Source organism: Sus scrofa, chromosome 15 (genome assembly GCF_054392235.1).
Source record: "Sus scrofa isolate SSC_HxYL_T2T_F1_AM1 chromosome 15, Sscrofa_HxYL_maternal_Yorkshire_Landrace_v2.0, whole genome shotgun sequence".
Classification (NCBI taxonomy): Eukaryota; Metazoa; Chordata; class Mammalia; order Artiodactyla; family Suidae; genus Sus; species Sus scrofa.
Window position 1 is genome coordinate 101,737,746 of NC_139397.1, and position 24,057 is coordinate 101,761,802.

General features: G+C 36.3%; 1 protein-coding gene across 7 annotated transcripts in view; it reads left to right on the top strand.

Annotated features, from left to right (window-relative positions):
* Positions 1-24,057, top strand: part of ITPRID2 (ITPR interacting domain containing 2) — a 91,797-nt gene that overhangs the window by 57,522 nt on the left and 10,218 nt on the right. For 6 of the 7 annotated variants that reach the window (XM_085000027.1, XM_085000026.1, XM_085000025.1 and 3 more), the window contains 10 exons: positions 1,850-1,889; positions 1,973-2,071; positions 3,773-3,981; positions 4,853-5,544; positions 12,970-13,042; positions 17,961-18,049; positions 19,390-20,598; positions 22,528-22,605; positions 22,684-22,811; positions 23,471-23,621. In XM_085000027.1, coding sequence (XP_084856153.1) covers positions 1,850-1,889; positions 1,973-2,071; positions 3,773-3,981; positions 4,853-5,544; positions 12,970-13,042; positions 17,961-18,049; positions 19,390-20,598; positions 22,528-22,605; positions 22,684-22,811; positions 23,471-23,621 — 2,768 coding nt within the window. Of the gene's footprint in view, positions 1-1,849; positions 1,890-1,972; positions 2,072-3,772; positions 3,982-4,852; positions 5,545-12,969; positions 13,043-17,960; positions 18,050-19,389; positions 20,599-21,013; positions 21,128-22,527; positions 22,606-22,683; positions 22,812-23,470; positions 23,622-24,057 lie in introns of all 7 variants that reach the window. The other variant, XR_014829868.1, reaches the window with a different exon arrangement.

A 24,057-nucleotide genomic window follows, 5' to 3' on the forward strand; every position in this document is an offset into this window, starting at 1 on the left:
CAGACTTAGAGCTGCAGTTGTCTTCTTTGCATTCAAGTGTCTGTCTTTCCCACTTACTCTTTTTCCAGCTTTTTAGAAGATTAAAGGGCAAAGACAAAATAAAGTTATTAGAATTTAATTAAAAGTCATTTTGCTGATGTGTATTCAAGGCTGTGTTAGGATTGTAAAAGTGTAATGTGCTAGGTTTAAATTCTCACAGGTTATATAATCTTTATTTATATGGATTCATAATAAAGCTTTCCATGGTGTAAAATTAAGAATTTTTTATTTTTACTAGTATTTTAAGATTATTGATAACTGTATAGCTGGGCTGTTAATGTGTACTTTGTATAAAAAAGGAATTTTTAAGGACTTTATTAAAACTTCTTGAATTGTAAGTTGATGAATAGTGAATTTATACACTGAATTTAATATCCTTGATCTTTTGCTGTTTTAAATCAACTTATTTAGGACCTTCTAACATTGAAAACTCTAGAGTATATGAATATATTAGTTTTTGTATTTCTGTTAATATGTTGTAAAGGAGTTAACTCTATAAAGAGCTTAAAAACTTAACTGCTTCCCAATCAGTATAGTTGAACACACTGTTCAACCCTTTATTAAAATGCATTGCAATGTTACTGTACATAGCACTTTTGATATATGCCTTAGTAGTTTCACAATATGGAATTTTCTTTTAAGACTTCATTTTTTTTCTAAAAGCAGTTTTAGGTTCACAGAAAAAGGGGAAGGTCCAGAGATTGCTTATGTACTCCCTCCCCCAGATATGCATAGCCTCCCCCATTATCAGCATCACCCACCAGAATAGTATATATGTTACAATTAATGAACCCATAGTCCTTAGTTTACACTGGAATTCACTCTTGGTCTTGCACATTCTGTGGGTTTATACAAATGTGTAGTGACATGTATCTATCATTTTGATATCACATGGTGTATTTTCACTTCCCTAAAAATCCTTTGTGTTCTGTATGTTTATCCATACTGAATGATTTTATTGGAAGCCAGATTCATAAAGGAAGTGCCAGAGAAGAGTGGAGCTATTACGTTGTTTTACTGAAAATTGTTAAGATTATTTTCATTCATACAATAAATATTTATTGAGTGCTGTGTGTTAGACACCTTTCTGGTGGATATACAAAGAAATGTAAGAAATTGCCATGCCCCTGCAGATCAGAAAAGAAAAAAAAAAAGGTCTGGTGTGTTGAAAAAGATATTCTTTATATTTGTCTATAAAATTTAAATGCAGTAAATTTATCTCACTCTAATCTTAATAGTTAATACATTTATTTGATTTGAACTTGTAAGTCTAGGATAAACTTGAAAGGTAGTTTTTAAAAGAAAGCTTATGTTGAAATGAGTAAAAATTTTCAAAGTATGTGCATGAAAAATTGCTTGTAACTAGAGTGAATTACCAGCCTTATAAAAACCACATTAGAATACATATATTCTGTTGTCACACTTAAATAATGCTAAATCATGTTTTTGCTTATCTGGTGTTCTTTACTAACAGCTTTTAAATTTAGTAATTAGAACCACATATCTTCTTTCTAATTTTAAACCATTTAACAAATTTAATTATTTATGTCTTTTTATTTTAAACATTCAGCGGAAGTAGTTTTACATTGCTAACAAACAAAAACAAAAATGCCCTCCAAAAGCTACTGATTCTGTTCTTAGCTCTTTGTGTATTACCTTTAGTGGTGCAGATTTAATGAGCCAAGACAAGAGTTTTGCATATTAAGCATTTAGCTATAATAATGTTGCTAATTTGCTTTCTTAATATTATATTGTAGTAGTTACCGACCTACTAACAGTTGTGCTTTGCATTTATTCTTTTTACCTTTAGCCAACCACCTCCATGAAACCGATGCTCCAATTGAAAACTGGTATGTAGTTGTGTTTGTTTTTTTCATTATAAAAATGAACATTTATGAAAATAAGGTTTTATATAATCTAATTTTGTTTATAGCAATAATATCTTGGCCAAAGAGAGAAGACTACAGTTTCATCAGAAGGGGAGAAGTATGAATTCCACTGGATCCGGGAAAAGTAGTGGGACAGTCTCAAGGTAAGTTATTCTGAAGTTATGCTGCAATTATGTGTTGTGTTGTAGATGACCACTCTTATCCCTTTTTCAGTCTTGAATTTAGCTTGATAGTATGAAGTCGAAAGGAATCCCAGAGTGTGTCATGGATCAGCATAATTGATAGAAGCGTCTTTTTTTAAAGTTAAGATTGACTAAAAATTAACAAATACGGTAATAATGATGCAAGAGTCCATTAATAAGTATTTCAAACATTATCAACAGCATGAAAGATGAAATCCGTAGTGGAATAATTTCTGTGTCCAAAAAACTCCATTCTGCTTGGGCCTTAAGTTACTCTGACATAAAAATCAGAAGAAACCTTTCTAATTCAAAGCTTGATGTTTAAGTATAGATTTATCTTTATACAAAACCAAAGTATTTAAAACTATATATTTTTTGTAATATTTTGCTTTGCTCATCATCTGTAATGCAAAACAACCGTCCGTTTGAGTATAGCAAAACCAGTCAAGAAAATTGGTAATAATAATGGTGTAATCTTAGTGCAGAGAAAATTTTGAAACTATTATAACAGTATTCCTTTAGTCATTGACCATCAAAAGAATTATAATGTAACTCTAAATCCTGGTTTTTTGTTTTTTGTTTTTTGTTTTTGGCTGCACTCGCAGCATATGAAGGTTCTTGGGCCAGGGATCAAACCTGCACCGCAACAATGATTTGAGCCACTGTACACTGAACCTTTAACCCACTTAGCCACTAGGGAACTCAAATATATATATTTTTACACTGTATATTAAAATAAGTAAATACATGTGCCTGTGGGATCGGTTTAAACTATTATCCAAATTATTGTTTGGGAATTTGAGCATTTTCTCTGAAACAAATTGAAATTTCGTTCTGCTCAAGTTCTGTCTCTAACATTCCTATTTTCCCCAGTGAGTCTCAGCTTGGATTATCACAGGTACAAGATAAGGGTTAATAAATGTTTAATTCCCAATAAAATTAGAACAAGAAGTTACCTTTGTGTAATCCATGCTATCCTTAACTTCACTCCTCCTACTTCCTGAGTGCAAGTAGTTAGAGAAAAGTTGAAAGTAAGCTCCTCCCTCACTTTCCTGAGATCAGCTGTGACCTGTATTGCCTCTTCCAGGACAGCCAACGATAGCAGAAAAACTCAAGATCTGCTTAATATCCTTTGGTACCAAAGTTGTACCAACTTTCTATTGTATTTTTCCTTTTCATTTTTTCTTTAATCTATTCACTCCTTGTTCTCCTTATCTGTCATTTAATTGTTTAGTTGCTTGAAATCTCTTAAAATGACCAAAAAAATAAGGTGAGGGATCCCTTAGAGAGTCTTTTCTTTAATCTATTTACTCCTTATTCTCCCTGTCTGTCATTTAATTGTTTAGTTACTTGAAATCTCTTAAAATGACCAAAAAAAAAAATAAGGTGAGGGATCCCTTAGAGAGTCTCTTACTGAGTGTGTTCTTAGGGCTTAGCTCTTTTTCCTAATAAGAACAGCTTGAGAGAACAGACCTTTTTAAAGTGTTATTTATTGCATTTGGTACACAGTGTATAAAGGTGCTGAAATAAATAATGGTTGAAAGAGCAGAAGCTCTAGAAAAATATTTTATTATAAGAAAGCAGGAATATGAATTCCTTTATACAGTGATGTGTGGACTGTAAACTTATTTTATATCTTAATGTTTTCTTTTTCTTTTTTAGTGTTTCAGAATTGCTGGAACTTTATGAGGAAGATCCTGAAGAAATTCTGTATAATCTTGGATTTGGACGAGATGAACCAGATATTGCTTCTAAAATTCCTTCCAGATTTTTTAATTCATCATCATTTGCCAGAGGAATAGATATTAAAGTATTTTTAAGTGCTCAAATGCAACGAATGGAAGTAGAAAATCCAAATTATGCTTTAACAAGTAAGGTTTTTAAATGTTAGCATGTTATTTTAAAAATTATGGCATCCACGGTAATGTCTTATTTTTTAAAGGCATATTAATTTCTAGGTATAGCAGTGGAAATTTAATGACTGAGGTTGATAAAATAGCTGTTTTACTTATTCTGAATTTTTATTATTCTATTTATAGAAGTTAATTTACCTATTTTTCCCTCCTCCCCCTGCCAGTTCTTGATTTACTTAAGTATTACCTTGTAGAATGTAGCTTACTTGTAGAACCTTATACTTATCACCAGATTGCTTTTGTTCGAGAAGGAAAGAAGTAGAGGAGGGGTCTTGTTACTATTAGTTGAAGTCAGTCAATTTTAGGTGCTTTTCTGTAAATATACAATAGTATATTTGATGATTTTTCATGTTATGTCTTTGCTTATTTTTTCTCTCTTGACCAGAATCCAAAAATGGGGTCTCTAGGTGGTCCTTAGATTAGCTTTAAGAGCTCTATACATTCAACCTCCCTTCTCTTAGGTATAAAACATATACTTAACTGTACTTTATTAGAACATATGGAAGACTTCAGGACCTAAAAGCAGAATCACAGCTATAGATCAATAGATAGTCCTTTCTGTTTTATTCAGTTTTGTGCTTTTTTTTTTGGATCTTTCAAAATGTAAATTCTAGTGCTTAGAGTGAAGAATCTTTTCTCTTTCTCCACAGTAAATGTGGAGAAGCTTTAACTGTTAAATAAGGAAAAAAATCTGGTTTCATAATCTTTGTGATCTTGGTTCAGTTATTTGAATTTTGAACAATAGTAATGTCCTGTTACTGTATGTGTGTGTATATATCTACATGTAAACATAAATATATTTATAATTAATGATTTTTTCTTTTTATAGGCCGTTTTCGTCAAATTGAAGTGCTTACTACTGTGGCCAATGCATTTTCTTCTTTGTATTCCCAAGTCTCTGGGACTCCCCTGCAGAGAATTGGAAGTATGTCCTCAGTGGCCTCCAACAAGGAGGCAGACTCACCTCCACCTTTAACTCGAAGTAACACTGCAAATCGCTTAATGAAAACACTATCAAAACTAAACTTATGTGTTGATAAAACAGAGAAAGGAGAAGGTAGTACTCCTTCCCCAGCAACTGAAAAAGGAAAGAATCTAAATGTTTCAGTGGTGGAAGAAAGTGGCATTAAAAATGATCAAAAGTCTCAAAAAATTGTGAAGAAGAAAGACTCTTCTTATATGTTGGCTACAGTTAAAGAAGAAGTATCAGGGAGTCCAGCAGCTATTATGGAAAATGCTGACATTGATAGACCCTCTGAAGAAGCAGACAGTAATTTTAACCAAGAAACTGAAAGCGGGCATACTCAGAGCCATGAAAATAAACTGGGTGAGGAATCTGGTATTATAGAAACTGATTTAGGTAGCGATTCCAACTTGTCTAGCCACAGTGACCTGGAAAATAGCGGGGAGCCAAAAAGTGTCGCTATGTCCACAACTGAAAAAGAGCCATGTGCGCCGTTGACGATCCCGTCCATAAGAAATATAATGGCACAGCAGAAGGACTCCTTTGAAATGGAAGAGGTAGGTAAAACATTACCGAGACCTGTTTCACAGTGAATTAGGAAAAAAGGTACCAAAAATGAAGGGTGGCTAATAAATTTATTCTAGGAAAAAATTACCCTAATTTTGACTTGCCAGGTTTTTTGTATTTCATAAACTAAGAGGTGCTCTCAGGATTATGTGATGTCAAGAAAATGGCCCCTCTAGGTCTTCTGTCGTCCATTGCTGATACTTGAAATTTAACTCTTTCTCAGTTTAGGCTTTTGATGCCCTGAGAAAGCCCTGAAGCACCCTATTCAAATTCAGATCAATATTGCAAAATAGGTAAAAACACAGGCTCTGAAATCAAACAAGTTTGAGTTCTGGGCCAATGAATTGCTCTGTGCCTTTGGGCGAGGTTTTCTTAGTGCATCTCTTCTTAGTGTGAAGAAGATTTTGAGCATAGATAGAGGTATAGGCATAGCATGATTTTGAGTATGGGACTAGAAAGAACATAAAGATATGTATTTGAAGGGGAGAAAGGGGGACCCTCCAGGAAGGTTTGAAAGGCCACTGAACAGGATTTCTGCACCTTCAGAAGACCATTGTTTGTTTACATTTTTTTTTTAATCTAGTGATAGTCTTAATTTTTTTACATAAATTTTGAATTGGACAAGATAAAAATATTCATTCAGATGAGGATCAGCTAAAACTTAGGCTTAGGAGCTATATATTTTGGGGCAGAAAACTGAAGTTTATTAAGCACCTACCTTGCAGCAATCAAGGCCACTGTATTAGGCCCTTGAGTACTTCTCTTCAGTGCATGAGGCTAGCAGTGCTGGTCTTATTTTACACATGATGAAACTGAGCCATGCATGTACTGCTGATGAGTTGTGGCTATAAATTATGTAATACTCAATTTTTTTTTGTTAAAATTTATTATAGAATAGTTTTAGTAATAATGAAGCATTTTTTAGAATCACACAGGATTATTTTAGGAACTAGGAAATGGGATAATTTATTCTGCCCATAAAATGTCCCCTTAGGTGAGTGTGTATCTTTCATATCAGTTAAGATTTTTCGTTATTGCAAAATTTCAATTACTTTCTTTTTTTTTTTTTTTCCTTCTTCTTGGTCTTTTGTCTTTTTAGGGCCACACCCCCCGGTATATGGAGGTTCCCAGGGGGTCGAATCAGAGCTGTAGCTGCTGAGCGAGGCCAGGGATTGAATTTGTCTCCTCAGGGATTCTAGTCCGGTTCATTAACCACTGAGCCATGATGGGAACTCCCCCCAAATTTCAATTACTAATACACCTTTTTTTTTGCGGTCTTTGAATGCATCTTAATAGTTTAATTCCAATTAAAAAGTGAAATAAAAAGGGAACAAGAGCAGTCCTTTTAAATATTTTTACTTTTTTTTTATAAGATTCTTTCTCATTATAATGAGTTCAGAAAATGACAACTTCAATTAGGACATTTTTGTTCCATTCTGTTTTTGACTTTGTTTTGGTCTAAACTTGTCCCAACATTCTTATTAAAGTATAACTTCTTGCCTTCTTTAGGGCCCCTTTTTCTATGCCAATGACACATGACAGTTTCCTTGTTTTAATACAGTTGCGGAGTACAGATGTTTGTTACATACTTACTGATGTAGGTGACTCAGATGAGAAGATATTATTATATGTTGCTTTTTAATTTCTAGAATTCCTGATTTCTAGGCTTTAGTTTTTAATTACTGATACCATACTTAAAACATCTTTACAACTTTTATAAGGTGCTAGATATATGTACTTTGACAGCAAGTGAACATTTAATGATACGCTGGCTTTTTTTTTTTTTTTTGCTCCCTCTGCTGGCAGAAGCAGTTAATGAAGAAAGTAACTTGACATTGAAATGAACTTTTTTTTTTTTTTTTTTTTGAAGTACAAGAGTATAGGCGTTGGTTTAAGAATAATGGAAGACTTCTGTTTTCAAAAAAAGAATGTATGGTCAACCGTAGACACACTGTAAATACAGGGAATTTTAAGGATAATCCTTATTTAGATATACTTCAAACATAGATAAAAACCTCCTAGAATTGTGTTTTTATCCCTTTGGGAACTTTAGAGAAAGCTTGTAGAACAATGGATAAAGAAAGGAAATAATGTGTTTCTTTAATTTCCTCTTCTCCCAAGTTTGTTGAATCATACTGACAAATGAAGAGAACAATCTTATTAGAGCAAATTTTTAGGTCCCATTGAAATAGGTTGTTACAATTTTTCTTTTGGACTTCTTTCCCTTGAGGTTTGATTCCTAGTGGGAACTTTCTTCCTGTAAAAACAGTGAATAAATATAAGTTAGAGAACGCGTACTCTCTCTCTCTCATTGTAAGCCAGTTTTCCAGCAGATTAACTGAATGCCAGCTGCTTTGGGTGGCTGGGTGGCAGAAAATGTCGCAGATATGTCACTGTGCATGAAGCTGCCTAATACTTCTGAGGCAGAAGGTAAGACCTGACAGTCACCAGGAGCAAAGACAGGGAATATTTAAATGTAAAAAGAGTTAAATAGATGACAAGACTAAAGTTATGGAGAATGAAAGTGACTATCTCTTATGATGAAAAAAAAAAAAAAAGGCCAGAGACTGTTTCAATTACAGGTCAGTTTGCCTTATGAAAAATAGCTTGTAGGCTATGTTTAAATGTATCTAAATGTTGTAAAACTCTATTCTTGAGTTTTCTAATTGTTAGTAACTTGCTTAGATAATTCTTATGATCTTATTGAGAAATTATTTATATTGAATAAATACATCATGATGTCTCTCTAGAACCATAGATAAGTAGTATGAACAACTCATAGTTAAACCAGAATGATTCTGCACCGTGAGCAGTTGCTCATCTTTTAATAAATGAAAAATTTCTCATACTTTAGAGGAAAGAGAACTTTATCTGTGTATTTCTATAAACAAGTTGTCCTTTGTCTCTCTCTTTTTTGTCTTTCTAGGGCCGCACCCATGGCATATGGAGGTTCCCAGGCTAGGGGTGGAATTGGAGCTGTAGCTGCCAGCCTACACCACAGCTAACAGCAATGTCGGATTCTTAACCCACTGAGCTAAGCCAGGGATCCAGCCCATGTCCTCATGGATACTAACTAGTTGGTTTGTTACTGCTGAGCCACGATGGGAACTCCTGTCCTGTGTCTCTTTACTCTATAAATAGGTTTACATTTAAATATAAATATTATTGGCATTATATACAATTTTTTAAGCTGCTCAAATTTTAGAAGGTGTTTCTGATCCTTTCTTTATACATATTGTTGATCTAACTAATGTCCTTCATTACTTATTTTTAGCCATTAAGTTTTGGGATTCTTTTTATTAGATTTACTAGCCTTGGTTAAAGTAATTACAAATCAGTCAGACACCTGACAGTTAAGTTGTTTCTTTGGCCTTTCAAATTTGACTGTATGTATTTTGAAGGCAAATAACATGTCTGTAGTTGAATAGGAACTTGAACATGACATACACACTGACGTCTGTTGTTTTAAATCCCAATTAACCACTAAGTTTTGTTATTCGATATTTATCTAAGAGAATGTTAACTTTTTTGGTTTTCACCTGACAGTAAAAGTAAACCATATATATATGTGTGTGTGTATATACAACTTGAAAGTTTTTTAAAAATGAAATTTTTCAACTAATTATACAATTATAAGCTAGCATAGAAGGATTTTTGAATTCACTTTCCAGCTTTTTCCTTTTATGGATAAGGAAGCATTTCCCTCCAGTATTTCAAATTGCTTGGCAGCAGTGGCTCTCCATCGTCTTTCCGAGGGATGCAATGCCCTTTAGTATCAGTGCCTTACCCAGGGGCTGTCAGGGTATGGAGTTCTGGAGAATGCAGAGGGAGATCTGTTGTAAATCTTCACCACTTTACCAAAAAATACATTGCTTACGGTCACACTTGGTCATCCTAAGGACATGTGAGGTAGGAGCTCCAAACTTTATTTTTCAGTTAAGAAAACTGAGATAATTATCACCAATAATTCAGATAATTGTCTGAAGCCATTCAGCCACTAAGTGGTACGAGTAAGACTTGACTTTGAGTCTTTGTACAAACCAGCTCCTTTTGACTACAACATATAACTTGGTCAAGATCAGACTGGTTGATAGGGTCAGACATTGCACAAGAACTCAGGTCATCTGATGCATAGCTCCGTGCCTATTTTTGGAAAATTAATGCTTTCCTTGAATTGTTATGAGGTATCATTTAAAATGAGGCAGAAGAGTAATTTCTGAAGTTCCAGTTTGGGTTTTCTGCTATATGGTTCTCTTTAAACCTTAGAGGAGAGTTACTTGAGTTAGAACATTCTACATATTGCTGCTGTATAAAAAACACAGTACAATAGTATTGTGCCTCAAAGATGTGTTTTAGAATAAATGTGACAGATGTTTAAAGAGCCAAATTAGGTGTCTGCTGTGGTAACAAGACATTGACTAAAAAAGGTAAAATCTTGAAGTTCCCACTGTGGTGCAGTAGGTTAGTGATCCAGCTTATCTCTGGCATTGCTGATTTCTGGCCCTGGGCTGAGGTTCATTCCCCAGCCCATTGCAGTGGGTTAAGGATCTGGCATTGCCACAGCTGTGGTGTAGGCTGCAGATGCGGTTCTGATTTGATCCCAGTCCTGGAACTTCGTATTCCTTGGGTAAGGTTGAAAAAGAGAAAGAAAAAAGGTAAAATCTTTGATTAAAACATTTTTAAAATGTAGTAACTCAAATGTGTGGGTTATTCTAAAGTTGTTTTCTTAAAGCTTTAAATTCTTAAAGACATTGAGACCAAGTGATTTTATTATTTTGATTTAGTGGGTTTTTCGTGTTTTTGTTTTGTTTTGCTTTGTTTTTGTAATTTTTATTATGAAAAGTTTCAAACTTACCAAAAGATTAAGTAGTATGATGAAAACCCATTATTCATCACTCAATTCGATTATCAATATTTAGCTATAGTTAATAAAAGACCAATCCTGTAGCAAATGACCAGCATCCCACTGAGAATTTGAAACCATGGAATAGGAAAATCTAAGTTCTATGTTTGCATTATAATTTCTGTGGTGCCCCTCATCTTGAATTTGACTGCTTTTCTCTGCACAACTTTAACCAATAATGGAACATGATAAGCTATGAAATTCAACCATTATCACTGGCAAGTCTGTTTCTGTCTTCAGCAAGTGATTGATGATTTTGCTGAGTAAGTAGGAAGAAGGACCCTAACCTTAGTAGTTTTGTAGTAAAATATGATCCACTCAACTCCCTTTTAAGGGCCTTCTTTCACTTAATTCTGGAGTTTGTAGTGGCAGGAGAGAGGGAGATTTTTATTTTTTGGCCATAGAGTAGCATCTTGAAGGTAGTATAATGAAGATACTTATTTATTAAAGTCATGTTATCTTGTGACTAATTTTATAAATCTAAAGAATAAAATATGTGATAATTCTATTTAAAAATGAGAGGTTAGGGAGTCCTTTTGTGGCACAGCCAGTTGAGGACCTGGTATTGTCACTGCAGTGGATTGGGTTGCTGCTGTGGCTCTGGTTTGATCTCTGGCCCGGAAACTACCATATGCTATGAGTATGGCCAAAAAAACCTTTTTTTTTTTTAATTTTGTAATGAGAGATCATAATCTCTTATCTCAGCTGAGATTCCTAGAATATAAGGAATTATATTAATATAATTAAAGAGACATTTGGATTTCTCTTACAGTTTTTTGGTCTGTTTGATACTTAGTTTACAGAAAACTCTTTGAAGTAGGCTAGGCCTAAATAGAGACTAATAATAGACCTTTTGTTGACTATAAAAAGAAAATGCATTTTGTTTCGTTGCACAGAAAACAATGGTTTCCTGTTGAACTTATGTGTGCTGCTTTGAAGAATATGATTTTTCAATAATAACAAAGAATAGTAGAAACCGTTTTATACATGATTTATAGGTGATGGTTTTAAATGACAGTATGCTTTCAGTTTTTAAAAGAAACATAACATTGGATTCATGGAACTGTGTAGAACAAAGATGACAGAACAGTTTTTAAATTGGGTAATATTATCTTTAACCTTTGGAAACTTTTTTCATGTTGGTCATTCCAGGCTCATTCCTATGGAATATTTCTTATTCTGGAGTGGATTTGTAGCTCAAAATTATGAGGGTTCTATCTAAAAGTCTGTTTATTTGCTCTCCACTTTGTTCAAGGCTGAAAGCCCAAATGTTTGACTAGTTTGCCCACTTTACTAGGATGTTATTAATTATTTTAAGAAATAATCATTACAGGGTAAAGTGTTGGGCATTAGTATTTTACCTCCCCGAATGTTTAAAGTTAATACAGAATTATGTTAGGGTAGATAGAGTATTTGGGGAGTGGGTGTGATGAATAAGGAATCTGAAAACCCTTAAATTATGTGGTCGTTCAGGTAGGGACAAAAAAAAACAACATAAAAGGACAGCTTGTGGGTTTGATACCTTCTTTGAACATAGTTTTCAGGGAGCATTTATGCTTAATATCTTTCAGTGTTTTAGTCCTATAATGAAACCTACTTTTTTCCTTGCAACTCCCAAGTTATTTATATCTTAAAAGAGTATTTGTGTCAGGAGAAAGAAGTCTTACACTTGAATGGTTTTTGATACCTGAAAATTTGTGGAGTTTTATAAGGTTTTGCATTGGGACATGATGTGCCATTTTTTCAAGGTGCAAAACTTGTGGCTATCCCAAGTGTGTGCCGCAGTGAGTGTATTAGCATTTCTCTTGGGATTGACCATACACTTTGAAGTTTAACATTTAGAGAAGAACTTTCCTTTATGGGTTTGTTTTTCATTTAATAGCAATTTTTTAATGAAGTAGTTTATACACATAGTTACTTTTCTTTGCTAGCTAGAAACATGCAGTCCTGTCAACTGAAAAATTGATCATAAAATTTAAATGTGGGACATTCTAACAATTTTGAGATAGAATATCTTGCACGTTTTAAATACGTAAAGCTGGGAGTTCCTGTCGTGGTGCAGCGGAGACGAATCCGACTAGGAACCATGAGGTTGTGGGTTCTATCCCCAGCCTCACTCAGTGGGTTAAGGATCCGGCATTGCCATGAGCTGTGGTGTAGGTCACAGACGTGGCTCGGATCTGGCATTGCTGTGGCTCTGGCATAGGCTGGCAGCTACAGCTCTGATTAGACCCCTAGCCTGGGAACCTCCATATGCCATGGGTGCGGCCCCCCCAAAAAATATATATGTATATATATACATATATGTGTGTGTGTGTGTGTACGTATATATATGTATACGTATATACGTATACGTATATACGTATATATATGTATACGTATATACGTATATATATGTATATATAAAGCTTTGGTACTTTTCTAGCTAGGTTGGTTGTTTTGCAAATGATTAAGAGATATTCTTCTTTGCCATAGATTCTTTAACCTTTAACTACTTAAAATTCTTCTTTAGGTTCAAAGTACAGAGGGAGAAGTTCCTCATGTTCCAGCCACTTACCAGCTAGGCCTTAACAAGTCAAAAAGAGGTAAGAAGACCAAAATCCTCTAGGTCTTGAGCACATTGCCGAAGTGTCCTTGGGTGATTTGGACGAGGGTAATTTTTAATCTGTCAGTATTTGTTGTGCTTATAAGTGTAAAAAGAAGATTAAGAACTCAGGCGTGGGAGTTCCCATTGTTGCTCAGGGGTTAACAAACCCAACTAGTATCCATGAGGACATGGGTTGGATCCCTGGCCTCCCTCAGTGGGTTAAGGATGCGGCATTGCCATGAACTGTGGTGTAGGTTAGCAGCTGCAGCTCCGATTTGACCCCTAGCCTGGGAACTTCCATATGCCAAGGGTGCGGCCCTAAAAAGCCAAAAAAAAAAAAAAAAAAAAAAAAAAAGGCTAGTTAAATTCAAACTATAGATCAAAGGTGAGTGGCTGTAGATATTGTTCTTCTCTTGAATTATTAATTATTGACTAAAGAGCCTTTGAATCCATTTCTTTCACTTTTAACTTGCAACAAGAATACATCTGACATCTTTAGTCAAAGCTTTTGAGATTTAGAGAAAAGGAGATTTTTAAGATTTAGAGAGGAAGTTAAAATGACCACTGAAGGTAGGACTGTTTATTTTTAGAACTTTACACTTGCTGAACCACCCTGTTTTTTTGTTTTTATTTTTAAGCAAAGATTCATATGTATGCCTAGAATAGGAAATTACATGTTTATTCTTTTCTGATCTCTGAAGTGACTTCATAAGAGACAATTTGCATACAGTGTTTCTTTCATTGCAGTTTGGTACTAAGAAACAGGAGCTGCACTCTCACTAGGTCACCACATTTCTGGTCAGGCACAAAAATGAGCTTTCCTGATTAATTTTCCTCCCCTTGTGAATCCATAAATATATGTGTTCTTGAGCTGTAAGGCAGAGTTTACAGCCCTCCAGGAATCTCTGCTTTAGATTGGTAGACAAGGGGTGCATTGGAAAAAGCTGCGTGCCTTTGTCAAAGCGGGGACAAAAACAGTATGATAACTTTAAGATCTTTGAAGAGTAAGCTTCCTGTGGTGGGAAAGATGAAATGTGGTTTGTATTCACATCTGCTTCTTCCTCCTATCAGTGTAGGAACACTTATTTCTTGTGGCATAAGTAAAAATGTTAACGTTTTTTGGAATCATATCTTTAAAATTAACAGTAAAATGGTTTTGTGTGTGCATAAGAGAAAGGGAGAGAGAACAATGTAGTGTTTTAGTCATTTTTGATTAGCCTGTCAAATGTTGATAATATGATATGCAACTATCTTAGATAATCATAGTGGCAGAATTAGAATCACTGGTTAACATTTCAGAACATTAGTAAAAATGCCTAGAGTACATGTATAAAAATATTTCACACTTTAGTGATAGGACTTTTAGTAAGTTACAGTGATCTTAATCTCAAACCCAGTTCTGGTTTATATACTGAAGTCTAGAGAGGCTTAGTGACTCAACTCTTATCACAAGCTAACCATTCAGTAGGTATGTTAAGAATGGTGCAACATTTTCTTATTGCCAAAGATTTACAGTCTTTTCTCTGGTGTAGCTAAATAGTAGATGGGTTTAGCTAATAGAGAGGTGTTGTTTTGTTTCTCTATGACTTTGGATAAGTAGAATTTCCATTTTGTTTTGTTCTCACTTTAATGTTTACTCTAACTTCCTATTTTTTAATTGGAAATAATCTCTTAGCTCTTCATTTAGAGCAGAGGTTTTTTTATTTATTTATTTAATTATTTACTTTAGTTCTGCCTTCTTTGGTGAACTGTGTTTTTTGTGAAACTGAAATGTCTGGCTAAAGAACCTGGATTGTGGTTTATAGTTTCCAAGCAGTTTCACCTACATTCTGCTTAGTGTCTGAAGTAACCCTGTGAGGTAGAAGAATTATCATACCATTTTTTGGAGGAGAGAATTGCTTGTGATGAGAAAGCTGAGACTTGAATCCAGGCCTCCTTGTTCTTCCCACTGCCTGACACCTGCTCTGAAACCTAAGCAGTTTATGCTTGCCCTTCCGTGTGTGAATTTAGACAGGGCCACCCACAGAGGGGTGCTCTCGGCACAGACTTTACTCTGCTGTGGATAAAACAGATCTTAGCAGAGAGAACCTGAGCAGAGATGGTCAGTGCTTCCTGGGCTCTTTGGCAGCTGCCCTTTGCCCAGGTGGAAAGAGCAGTTTCACTTCTAAATCCTTTCAGCACCTGTTTCATTCTGTTGTTGAAGTAAGGAGATGGTTATCATTGATTCATTCAGCAAACATGTTTTATTGTTGGCTTGCTCTGGGTACTTGGGATACAAAGAAGAAATAAAAAGTTCCTGTCTTCAGAACGTAGGCAGTCTAGTTTTATTAAAAAAAAAAAAAAGACATGCAGGCATATAATTATGATGGCTGTGATGTTAATCATTTTCTCAAAGAATATAATGCATAATTAGTACCTAAGGTGACAGCTTACTGCAACTCAGTTTCACAATTATTCCAAATTACCTAGATTTACCAGGGATATTTTGTTAATTTCAAAATTATGTTATGGAATTCTTTTAAATTTTTAATGGGAAAAATATTATTCCATTTAATGTGGCTCCAGATTGAACCTAAGGTTATAATAGTCAAGCAACCTTTAATTAATTTTGGATTTTATTCTTTTTTTTTTTTTTTTTTTGGTGCTTTTAGGGCTGCACCCGAGGCACATGGGAGTTCCCAGGCTAGGGGTGGAATGGGAGCTGTAGCTGCTGGTCTGCACCACAGCCAAAGCAAGCTGTATCTGTGACCTACACAGTAGCCCACTGAGCGAGGCCAGGGATTGAGCCCATGTCCTCATGAATACTAGTTAGGTTCGTTACTGCTGAGCCATGATGGGAACTCCTTATTCACATATATTATCAAGTATTTTCTATCAGACAAATCTTAAATGAATGTGGACTTGGTAGACACTTTATTTAGCCCGTTGCTTTTGAAGTTCTAACAGAACCTGACTGTCTCATGAAGCGTCTCCATCAGTGAATTTAGTAGTTGTAAAGTCTGCCCTACTCTGGTATTTACAGTGTGGCTTGGGCATATAATCATGCCTGCTGTGCTTAGTAGATATTTTTATTTTTATTTTTATTTTAGTTTTTGTCTTTTTAGGGCCGCATCTGTGCCATGTGGAGGTTTCCCAGTTAGGGGTCAAATTGGAGTTGTAATTGCCAGCCTACACCACAGCCACCTGGGATCCGAGCCGCATCTGTGACCTACACTACACAGCTCATGGCAATGCCTGATCCTTAACCCACTGAGCAAGGCCAGGGATTGAACCCCTGTCCTCACGGATACTAGTCAGATGCGTTTCTGCCAAGCCATGATGGGAACTCCCGTAGTTGGTTTTTTTAAATTACTTGAAAAAAAATTTTTTTAGGTTATACCAACCAGGAATTAGATGTTTACAGACCAAAAATAAATAAATAAATAAATAACAAGTTTATTATAAAACTAATAATATTATGTATCAGTTGAATCTGACTTTCATGTAGTTGTTAAGAAATTATTGTTTCAGGAGGTCCCACCTTGGTGCAGTGGGTTAAGGATCCAGTGTTGTCTCTGCAGCAGCTTGCATTGCTGCTGAGGTGTGGGTTCAATTCCTGGTCCAGTGCAGTGTGTTAAAAGGATCTGGTCTTGCTGCAGCTGTGGCTCGGATTTGATGCCTGGCCCAGGAATTTCATATGCCACAGGGCAGCCCCCCCCCAAAAAAAAGAAAAGAAGGAATAACTGTTTCATAACTTACAAATGTTTGCATCATTTGAAACATCACAGGCATTTGAGTACTATTGCATATAAATTATTTAATTTGTTGGCCTTAATTGTATTTTTATTTTACTAGGAAGGTAATAGAAGTTTTAACATTTTACATTTAAGTTTCTAATTTTGCTTACTAAATATCTTTACATATTTACATAATGAAAATTGTTCACTTTTCATAAATAAAATGAACTTTTATTTTTTTTTCCCACTGTACAGCAAAGGAATCAAGTTATCCTTACATGTATACATTTTTTCCCCCACCCTTTGTTTTGTTGCAATATGAGTATCTAGACATAGTTCTCAATGCTACTCAGCAGGATCTCCTTGTAAATCTATTCTAAGTTGTGTCTGATAAGCCCAAGCTCCCGATCCATCCCACTCCCTCCCTCTCTCATCAGGCAGCCACAAGTCTATTCTCCAAGTCCATGATTTTCTTTTCTGTGGAGATGTTCATTTGTGCTGGATATTAGATTCCAGTTATAAGTGATATCATATGGTATTTGTCTTTGTCTTTCTGGCTCATTTCACTCAGGATGAGATTCTCTAGTTCCATCCATGTTGCTGCAAATGGCATTAGTCATTCTTTTTTTATGGCTGAGTAGTATTCCATTGTGTATATATACCACCTCTTCCGAATCCAATCATCTGTCGATGGACATTTGGGTTGTTTCCATGTCCTGGCTATTGTGAATAGGGCAGTGAACATGCGGGTGCATGTGTCTCTTTTAAGTAGAGTTTTGTCCGGATATATGCCAAGAGTGGGATTGCGGGGTCATATGGAAGTTCTATGTATAGATTTCTAAGGTATCTCCAAACTGTTCTCCATAGTGGCTATACCTGAACTTTTATTTTTATTAGAGCTAGTTTTTATTTCAGCCGGTTGTCCTCAGGGTTAAGATATTAATTGCATTTATCACAGTAAATTTTAATTAGTGCTTAGTTAATAACTGAACACTAAAAATTTCTGATCTTTTTTTTTAGTTTTAGTTTTAATTCAGGTTACTTCTTGTGTTTTGAAGCCACAGTTTTTCATAAGTGACAGTACTTTTCTAAGAAAGACTACTGTTGTATTCATATATCTGTTGGGAATCATATATCTAATAATATTGTACTCATTGAAGACTTGTTTAGCAGTTTTGTGTAACTACATTTCTTTTGTAGATCAACTATTACGTACTGCAAGTCAACACTCTGATAGCAGTGGTTTTGCTGAAGATTCAACAGACTGCCCCTCCCTTAATCATCTTCAGGTAAAATTTCCTATTTTATTTAGGCACTATGATTTACCTCTTTATATTTAGGTGATTTTTCACTACCTATATATTTCAAGACACTCTGTTATAATCTTTATTTTTCAAATAATACTAAGACTACAATTCTGAGATGCAGATGTAGTCTGAGTGTTTAACTACAAATTTTAGGTTACACTAATTCTTTATATCTCTCTGATTGAATATTTAAAAACAACAACAACAAAAAACTTCTCCATTATTTTTGGATCACTGGTATGAACAGTTGTTTTAATCCTTAACCTAATCTGTCTGTTATTTTACCATCATTGTATGTCAGTATTTTACAGTAATTGTTTATTTAATAACTAAAGCTATGGATCCATAGCTTGCTGAATATTACCTGACTTTTATGCTAGAGAATGTCAGATAACCCAGATAATAGGCATATCTTTATCTTCAGAGAGCTTATAGTTTATGTATGCAGTAGACAGAATGTACATGAGAAGTGTTTAAAACATCTATAAGCAAATTTTAAAGAGAATTGGAATGAGAGAAAAAGAGAACCTTAAAAGGAGCCTTTAGAAACATAGCATCAAGAGGTGTTTCTAAGGAGACTCAGAATAATCCAGCAAGCATAAAAAATGGGAAATGGAGGAGAAATTTTTAAAAAGAAATTTGGCTATTGGGGTGAAAAGATGAGAATTTGGTCATTTGGAAATTGAGTAGTTGATGGAATAGTTCTGAAGCAGTAAGTGAGTCAAAAGCATGATTGGGAAGTAAATTAATGATAAGGAAGAGAAGATATAACAGTTAACTGTTTTCAAATAAGAATGACAGCTTAAGGGTTATAGGTCTTTTCATCTTTTTCATATAGCAGTAACTCAGGGAAGCTGTAGAAAAAGATAGTTTGATGCAGAAAAATCTGAGATGAAACTGGAGAAATACCCTCGTTCTGGAGAGGATGTGATCAAAAGTACAGGTTGGAGGGGTTAGCTTTGAAAAGAGTCAGTTTTTCAGAATGGGGAAGAGGGACTGATGGGGAAAGGTATAGGGAGTTTGTGGTGCTGGGGGGAAAGTTGAGAAATTTTTGTCCATTTTCTCCGAGTCAGTGTCACGTGTTGGAAGAGAAAGAGACAGGTGTTGAAAAGGGGATTTGAGGAAAATATAAAGGCCTGGAATAATCTGTGAGAAGGTGAAGGGATTGTTGATCAGGGGCACTGAAAGCAGTTTAGAACAGCACCAGGGCCAAAAGCAAGGTGGGAGACTTGGAAGTATAAAAGCATCATATCAGTTTGGTATTTTGTTAATGCTACTTCTTACTTGAATTCACCATCCTTCCACCTGTTTTCCTTTCACAGGTTCACGAGTCCTTGCAAGCCATGGGGAGTAGTGCCGATAGTTGTGACAGTGAGACAACAGTCACATCATTTGGTGAAGACCTTGTCACACCAACAGCACAAGATCAGCCTTATTTTAATGAATCAGAGGAGGAGTCTCTTACCTCTCTTCATATGGGAAGGGAGAAAGCAGTGACGATTGCTGACAAAAAGTCAGATGGCCAGGATTTCCCCCAGTGCGAGACTGTTGAGAGTACAGGAAGTCAACCACCCACCTGTAGTGCAGGGGCTCACATTACTGAAATTACTGAAATGAAAGGAGATTTGTCTCCCGCACAGCCAGTGGACCTACTGAGGGAAGCAAGTGCTGAAAGTGATGCGGACAAAAGCAGTGAATATGAATTTGCCCAGTATACCACCCACCATATTCTTAAATCATTGGCTTCTATTGAAGCTAAATGCAGTGAGGAGGGCACTGAAAATACAACTGGGCCTCCCTCTTCTGTGGACAGAGTAAATACAGCTTTGCAAAGAGCACAGATGAAGGTTTGCAGTCTGTCTAGTCAAAGAGTGGGGCGTAGCTTGTTAAAATCAAAAGATCTGTTAAAGCAGAGGTACTTGTTTGCAAAAGCTGGCTATCCTCTAAGAAGGTCTCAGTCTTTACCAACCACCTTGCTGAGCCCAGTCAGGGTCGTGTCCTCTGTCAATGTTCGTTTGTCCCCTGGAAAAGAGACCAGGTGCAGCCCACCTTCCTTCACTTACAAGTATACACCGGAAGAGGAACAAAAATTAGAAAAAGAGGCGATTGAGCACGATGGTCAGTCTTTAGTTAAATCCACTATTTTCATCTCTCCGTCATCTCTGAAGAAGGAAACAGCTGCCCAGAGTGAGGCGAACCAGTTGGAGGCGTGCCAGCAGCGAAGGACTCCCACCTGCTCACTGTATGCCCCTGCCCCTGTGTCTCAGTCCACCTGCTCCCTTCACTCTGCCCACTCCGAGTGGCAGGAAAGGCCCCTGTGTGAGCACATGAGAACTCTGAGCACTCACAGTGTTCCCAACATATCAGGCGCCACCTGTAGTTCCTTCACGTCCCCTTTCGGGTGTCCTTACTCACATAGACATGCTGCCTACCCTTACCGGCCGTGCTCCGTGAACCCTCCCTCTGCCATCGAGATGCAGTTGCGAAGAGTGTTACATGATATTAGAAACTCACTGCAGAATCTCTCACAGGTATGAGAAAATGTTTATCTTTCTTACCTTTTCTCTTTTATTGCTCCGAGCAACTCTGAATTGAGAAGCCAGAACCCATCAGGCAGGAAGGAACCACCTCAGCTTCACTTTCCTCCATGCCTGAACTTACTGTACCTGCTGTTCTCCTAGCTCAAGGGAGAAGCTGTAATTAATTCTGAACACAGGGACTTCCTCTGCTCACAGTCTCCCTCCCTTCTGTAGAAGAGATTTGCTCATTAGGTCTCCTCCCTTCTTTAGCCTCTCCTCCGTTGTCTTTGTCTTAGTGGAGTGTGTGTATTATTAAGAAAACCTCCCCTCTCAGTATAGTCTGTCCTTTTCTCTGCTGTCTGACAGTGTTCACCATCTCTTCTCTCTGTCTTCCCTCGGCCTCTGTGTTCTCCTGGTTACACTCTAGCTCTCTAAGCTTTTTCTTCATCTACTGACTCCTGGTACTGGTCTCCTGGCACAGAATTAGTCTGCTTCCACTGGGTTAAAAGACTGCAATCACCTCAGAAGAGAAAAAAATCAGGTAATGTGAATTTGAATAAAAATGGTCTCTTTGTTTTGTCACTTTTAAAGTCATTACTCTCAGATTTGCTAGTGGGCTGGAAATAATTTCCAAAAACTTTGGAAAGAAGTAAATTGACTTTAGGTTTTCTTTTAACATTTCCTTTCTACATCTTTCTCTTATTTTAGACTTATTTTAGACTGTTGGGGTAATGAAGAGAATGACAGTGTAATATAATGATCAGGGAGTTAGGAGGCCTAGAATGTCTATAATAGGTCTTTTATCACCATGCAATAGTAGACAGGAAGCCACTTTCACAGTAGAAATTAAAGTTGGAACTTTCCAAGTCATGTAGTAAGATACACCTTTAAGTACTGACTTTATCCTCATGATAATTGTCTAATAACTTTGTCTAACCAGAAAATTTCTCCATCCTCCTTGCAAAATGTAGTTCTGTCTACAAGTGAGACCTTTCACCTTTCAGCTGCAGTTATGTGAAGTTGGGGATACCCAGGGTCCTGTCCACCTGCAGCTTGTGGTGCATCTGTTTAGGCCAGGTTGTTCTGCTCTAGATGTAGTCTTCTCCCCATTTCCCATGAGCAACTCAGCTCATTCATTCCTCCATGCTCACCCTACCCCACAGTAGACCCGGTCTCGCCAGTCCTGCTCCTTGTGTGTATATTCCCCCAGTATAACTGCATGCAGGCCTCTATGTAGTTGTGTGTTCCTAGGTATCTATTTTTATATATGCCACTTTAAAAAACAAAAACAAACCCTGGAATGCCCTGTGCTTGCTTTTCTTTGACCAAGTCCCCTTTACTGTTAAGGCTCAGCTCAGGTGTCACCACTGTCGGGAACACTTACCTAATCTGGATTTTTGTTTGTTTCCATCATAGCATTCTCCACACCACCCCTAGCAATATTAAAATTTATCTTTTCTTTGGCATACTCCTTACACTGTGAGAAATTTGAAGACTGGGAACATCTTTTGTCTTCCTTTTTTCATTTTCACACCCTGAAATAGTGATGTCTAGTAGATACTCATATGTCTAAGAATGAGTGTAATGATTGCTTGTTACTCTACAGCCAAGTCAGGAGTTTCTGTAATCTCAGAATGACATTTGCCATTGCTGCTACGTTTCTGAGTTTTGTTTTTATTTTTCTTCTTTCTCGGGGTAAGAGGGAAGTCCTGTAAGACAGATTTTAGTTATGTGTGTTCTGTTGTTTTTTCTCATTCCAAATACATTGATTTATACTTGAAACAGAATAGATAGCATAACTTATTTGGTTCCTGCTTTCAACATGAAGTAGTTTTTTGTTTTTGGCCTCAAAAAGAAAGATGTGTACCTTTTAACACCTTATATAATTTGGAAATAGTCACGGTAAATTGATTTCTAATCATACTTTGAACTCTTTTGAAGTACCCTGTGATGAGAGGACCTGACCTTGCTGCTGCTCCATATAGTCCTCAGAAATCATCTCTTCTACCTCTTTATGAAGTAAGTCCTTACTTAAATCTTTGCATTACAAAATTCTTTGTGTGGTTTAGAAGTTAATGCTGTTATATTGTATTTTAGAACACTTTTCAGGAGCTCCAAGTAATGAGGCGGAACCTGAACTTGTTTAGATCACAAATGATGGATTTAGAATTGGCAATGCTTCGTCAGCAAACCATGGTTTATCATCATATGACTGAGGAGGAAAGGTAAAAGTTCATTTGTCATACTGTGACACTTATTTTTCATTCTAAAAAGCATTGTCGGAGTTCCCGTCGTGGCTCAGTGGTTAACGAATCCGACTAGGAACCATGAGGTTGCAGGTTCGATCCCTGGCCTTGCTCAGTGGGTTAAGGATCTGGCGTTGCCGTGAGCTGTGGTGTAGGTTACAGACCTGGCTTGGATCCTGCTTTGCTGTGGCTCTGGCGTAGGCCGGTGGCTGTAGCTCCAATTAGATCTCTAGCCTGGGAACCTCCATATGCCAAGGGAGCGGCCCAAGAAATGGCAAAAAGAAAAGAAAAAAATAAAAAAAATAAAAAGTATTGTCAACTTTAAGTTGGGTTTTATTTTACTGCTGTGGTCTCTATTTTGTAAATGTGTGTAAATAAAATTAGGCATGGTGTTTTACTAAGTAAACTTTACTGCCTTTGGTAGATTAAGAAAGATGGTGGTTCCATGTTTTTTTATTGGTTGGGATATTTGTGATTGAGGATAGAGGAAGAAAAAACCAATTCTCCAGGTGGTTACACCTGCAGTTGCTGTTGTGCTAATTGGAGTTTCAGCACCTTCCAGTAGCTTATGAGAGAATTATGAACATGAGTTTGTAAACCACTTTTTTTCAAACATTGTGCTTACTCTGCACTGACAGGTATGAAGTTGATCAGCTGCAGAGCTTGAGAAATTCAGTGCGAATGGAACTTCAGGACCTAGAACTGCAGCTGGATGAGCGCCTGCTGGGGCTGGAGGAACAGCTTCGCTCTGTGCGCATGCCTTCACCTTTCCGCTCCTCGGCACTCATGGTATGCTACCATGGGTTGGCATTAGTTTTCACTCAGGACTTCTTATAACATTCCACATAATTTAGGACAGAGGCCTTACTTTAAAACACTTATTTTAGGGAGTTCTCCTGTGGCACAGCAAATTAAGGATCTGGCGTTGTCACTGCAGCAGCTCAGGTCACTACTGTGGCATGGTTCAGTCCACATATGTGATGGGTGTGGCCAGAAAATAAATAAATAAGGCACTTATTCTAATAGTGTTAGAGGCATGCAGAGTGTTCATGCCTTCAACAGTTGTATTCTATTTTTGCCAGAATCATTCAGTCATAGAATATATTGTTTTGAACGTAGAATATATTGTTTTGAAATGTTGAAATACTAAACTTTTCTTTTTTTGAATAAATTTGATTTTGTTAAAAGTAAAATGCATGAATAGACACACACATATGGGGCAGAA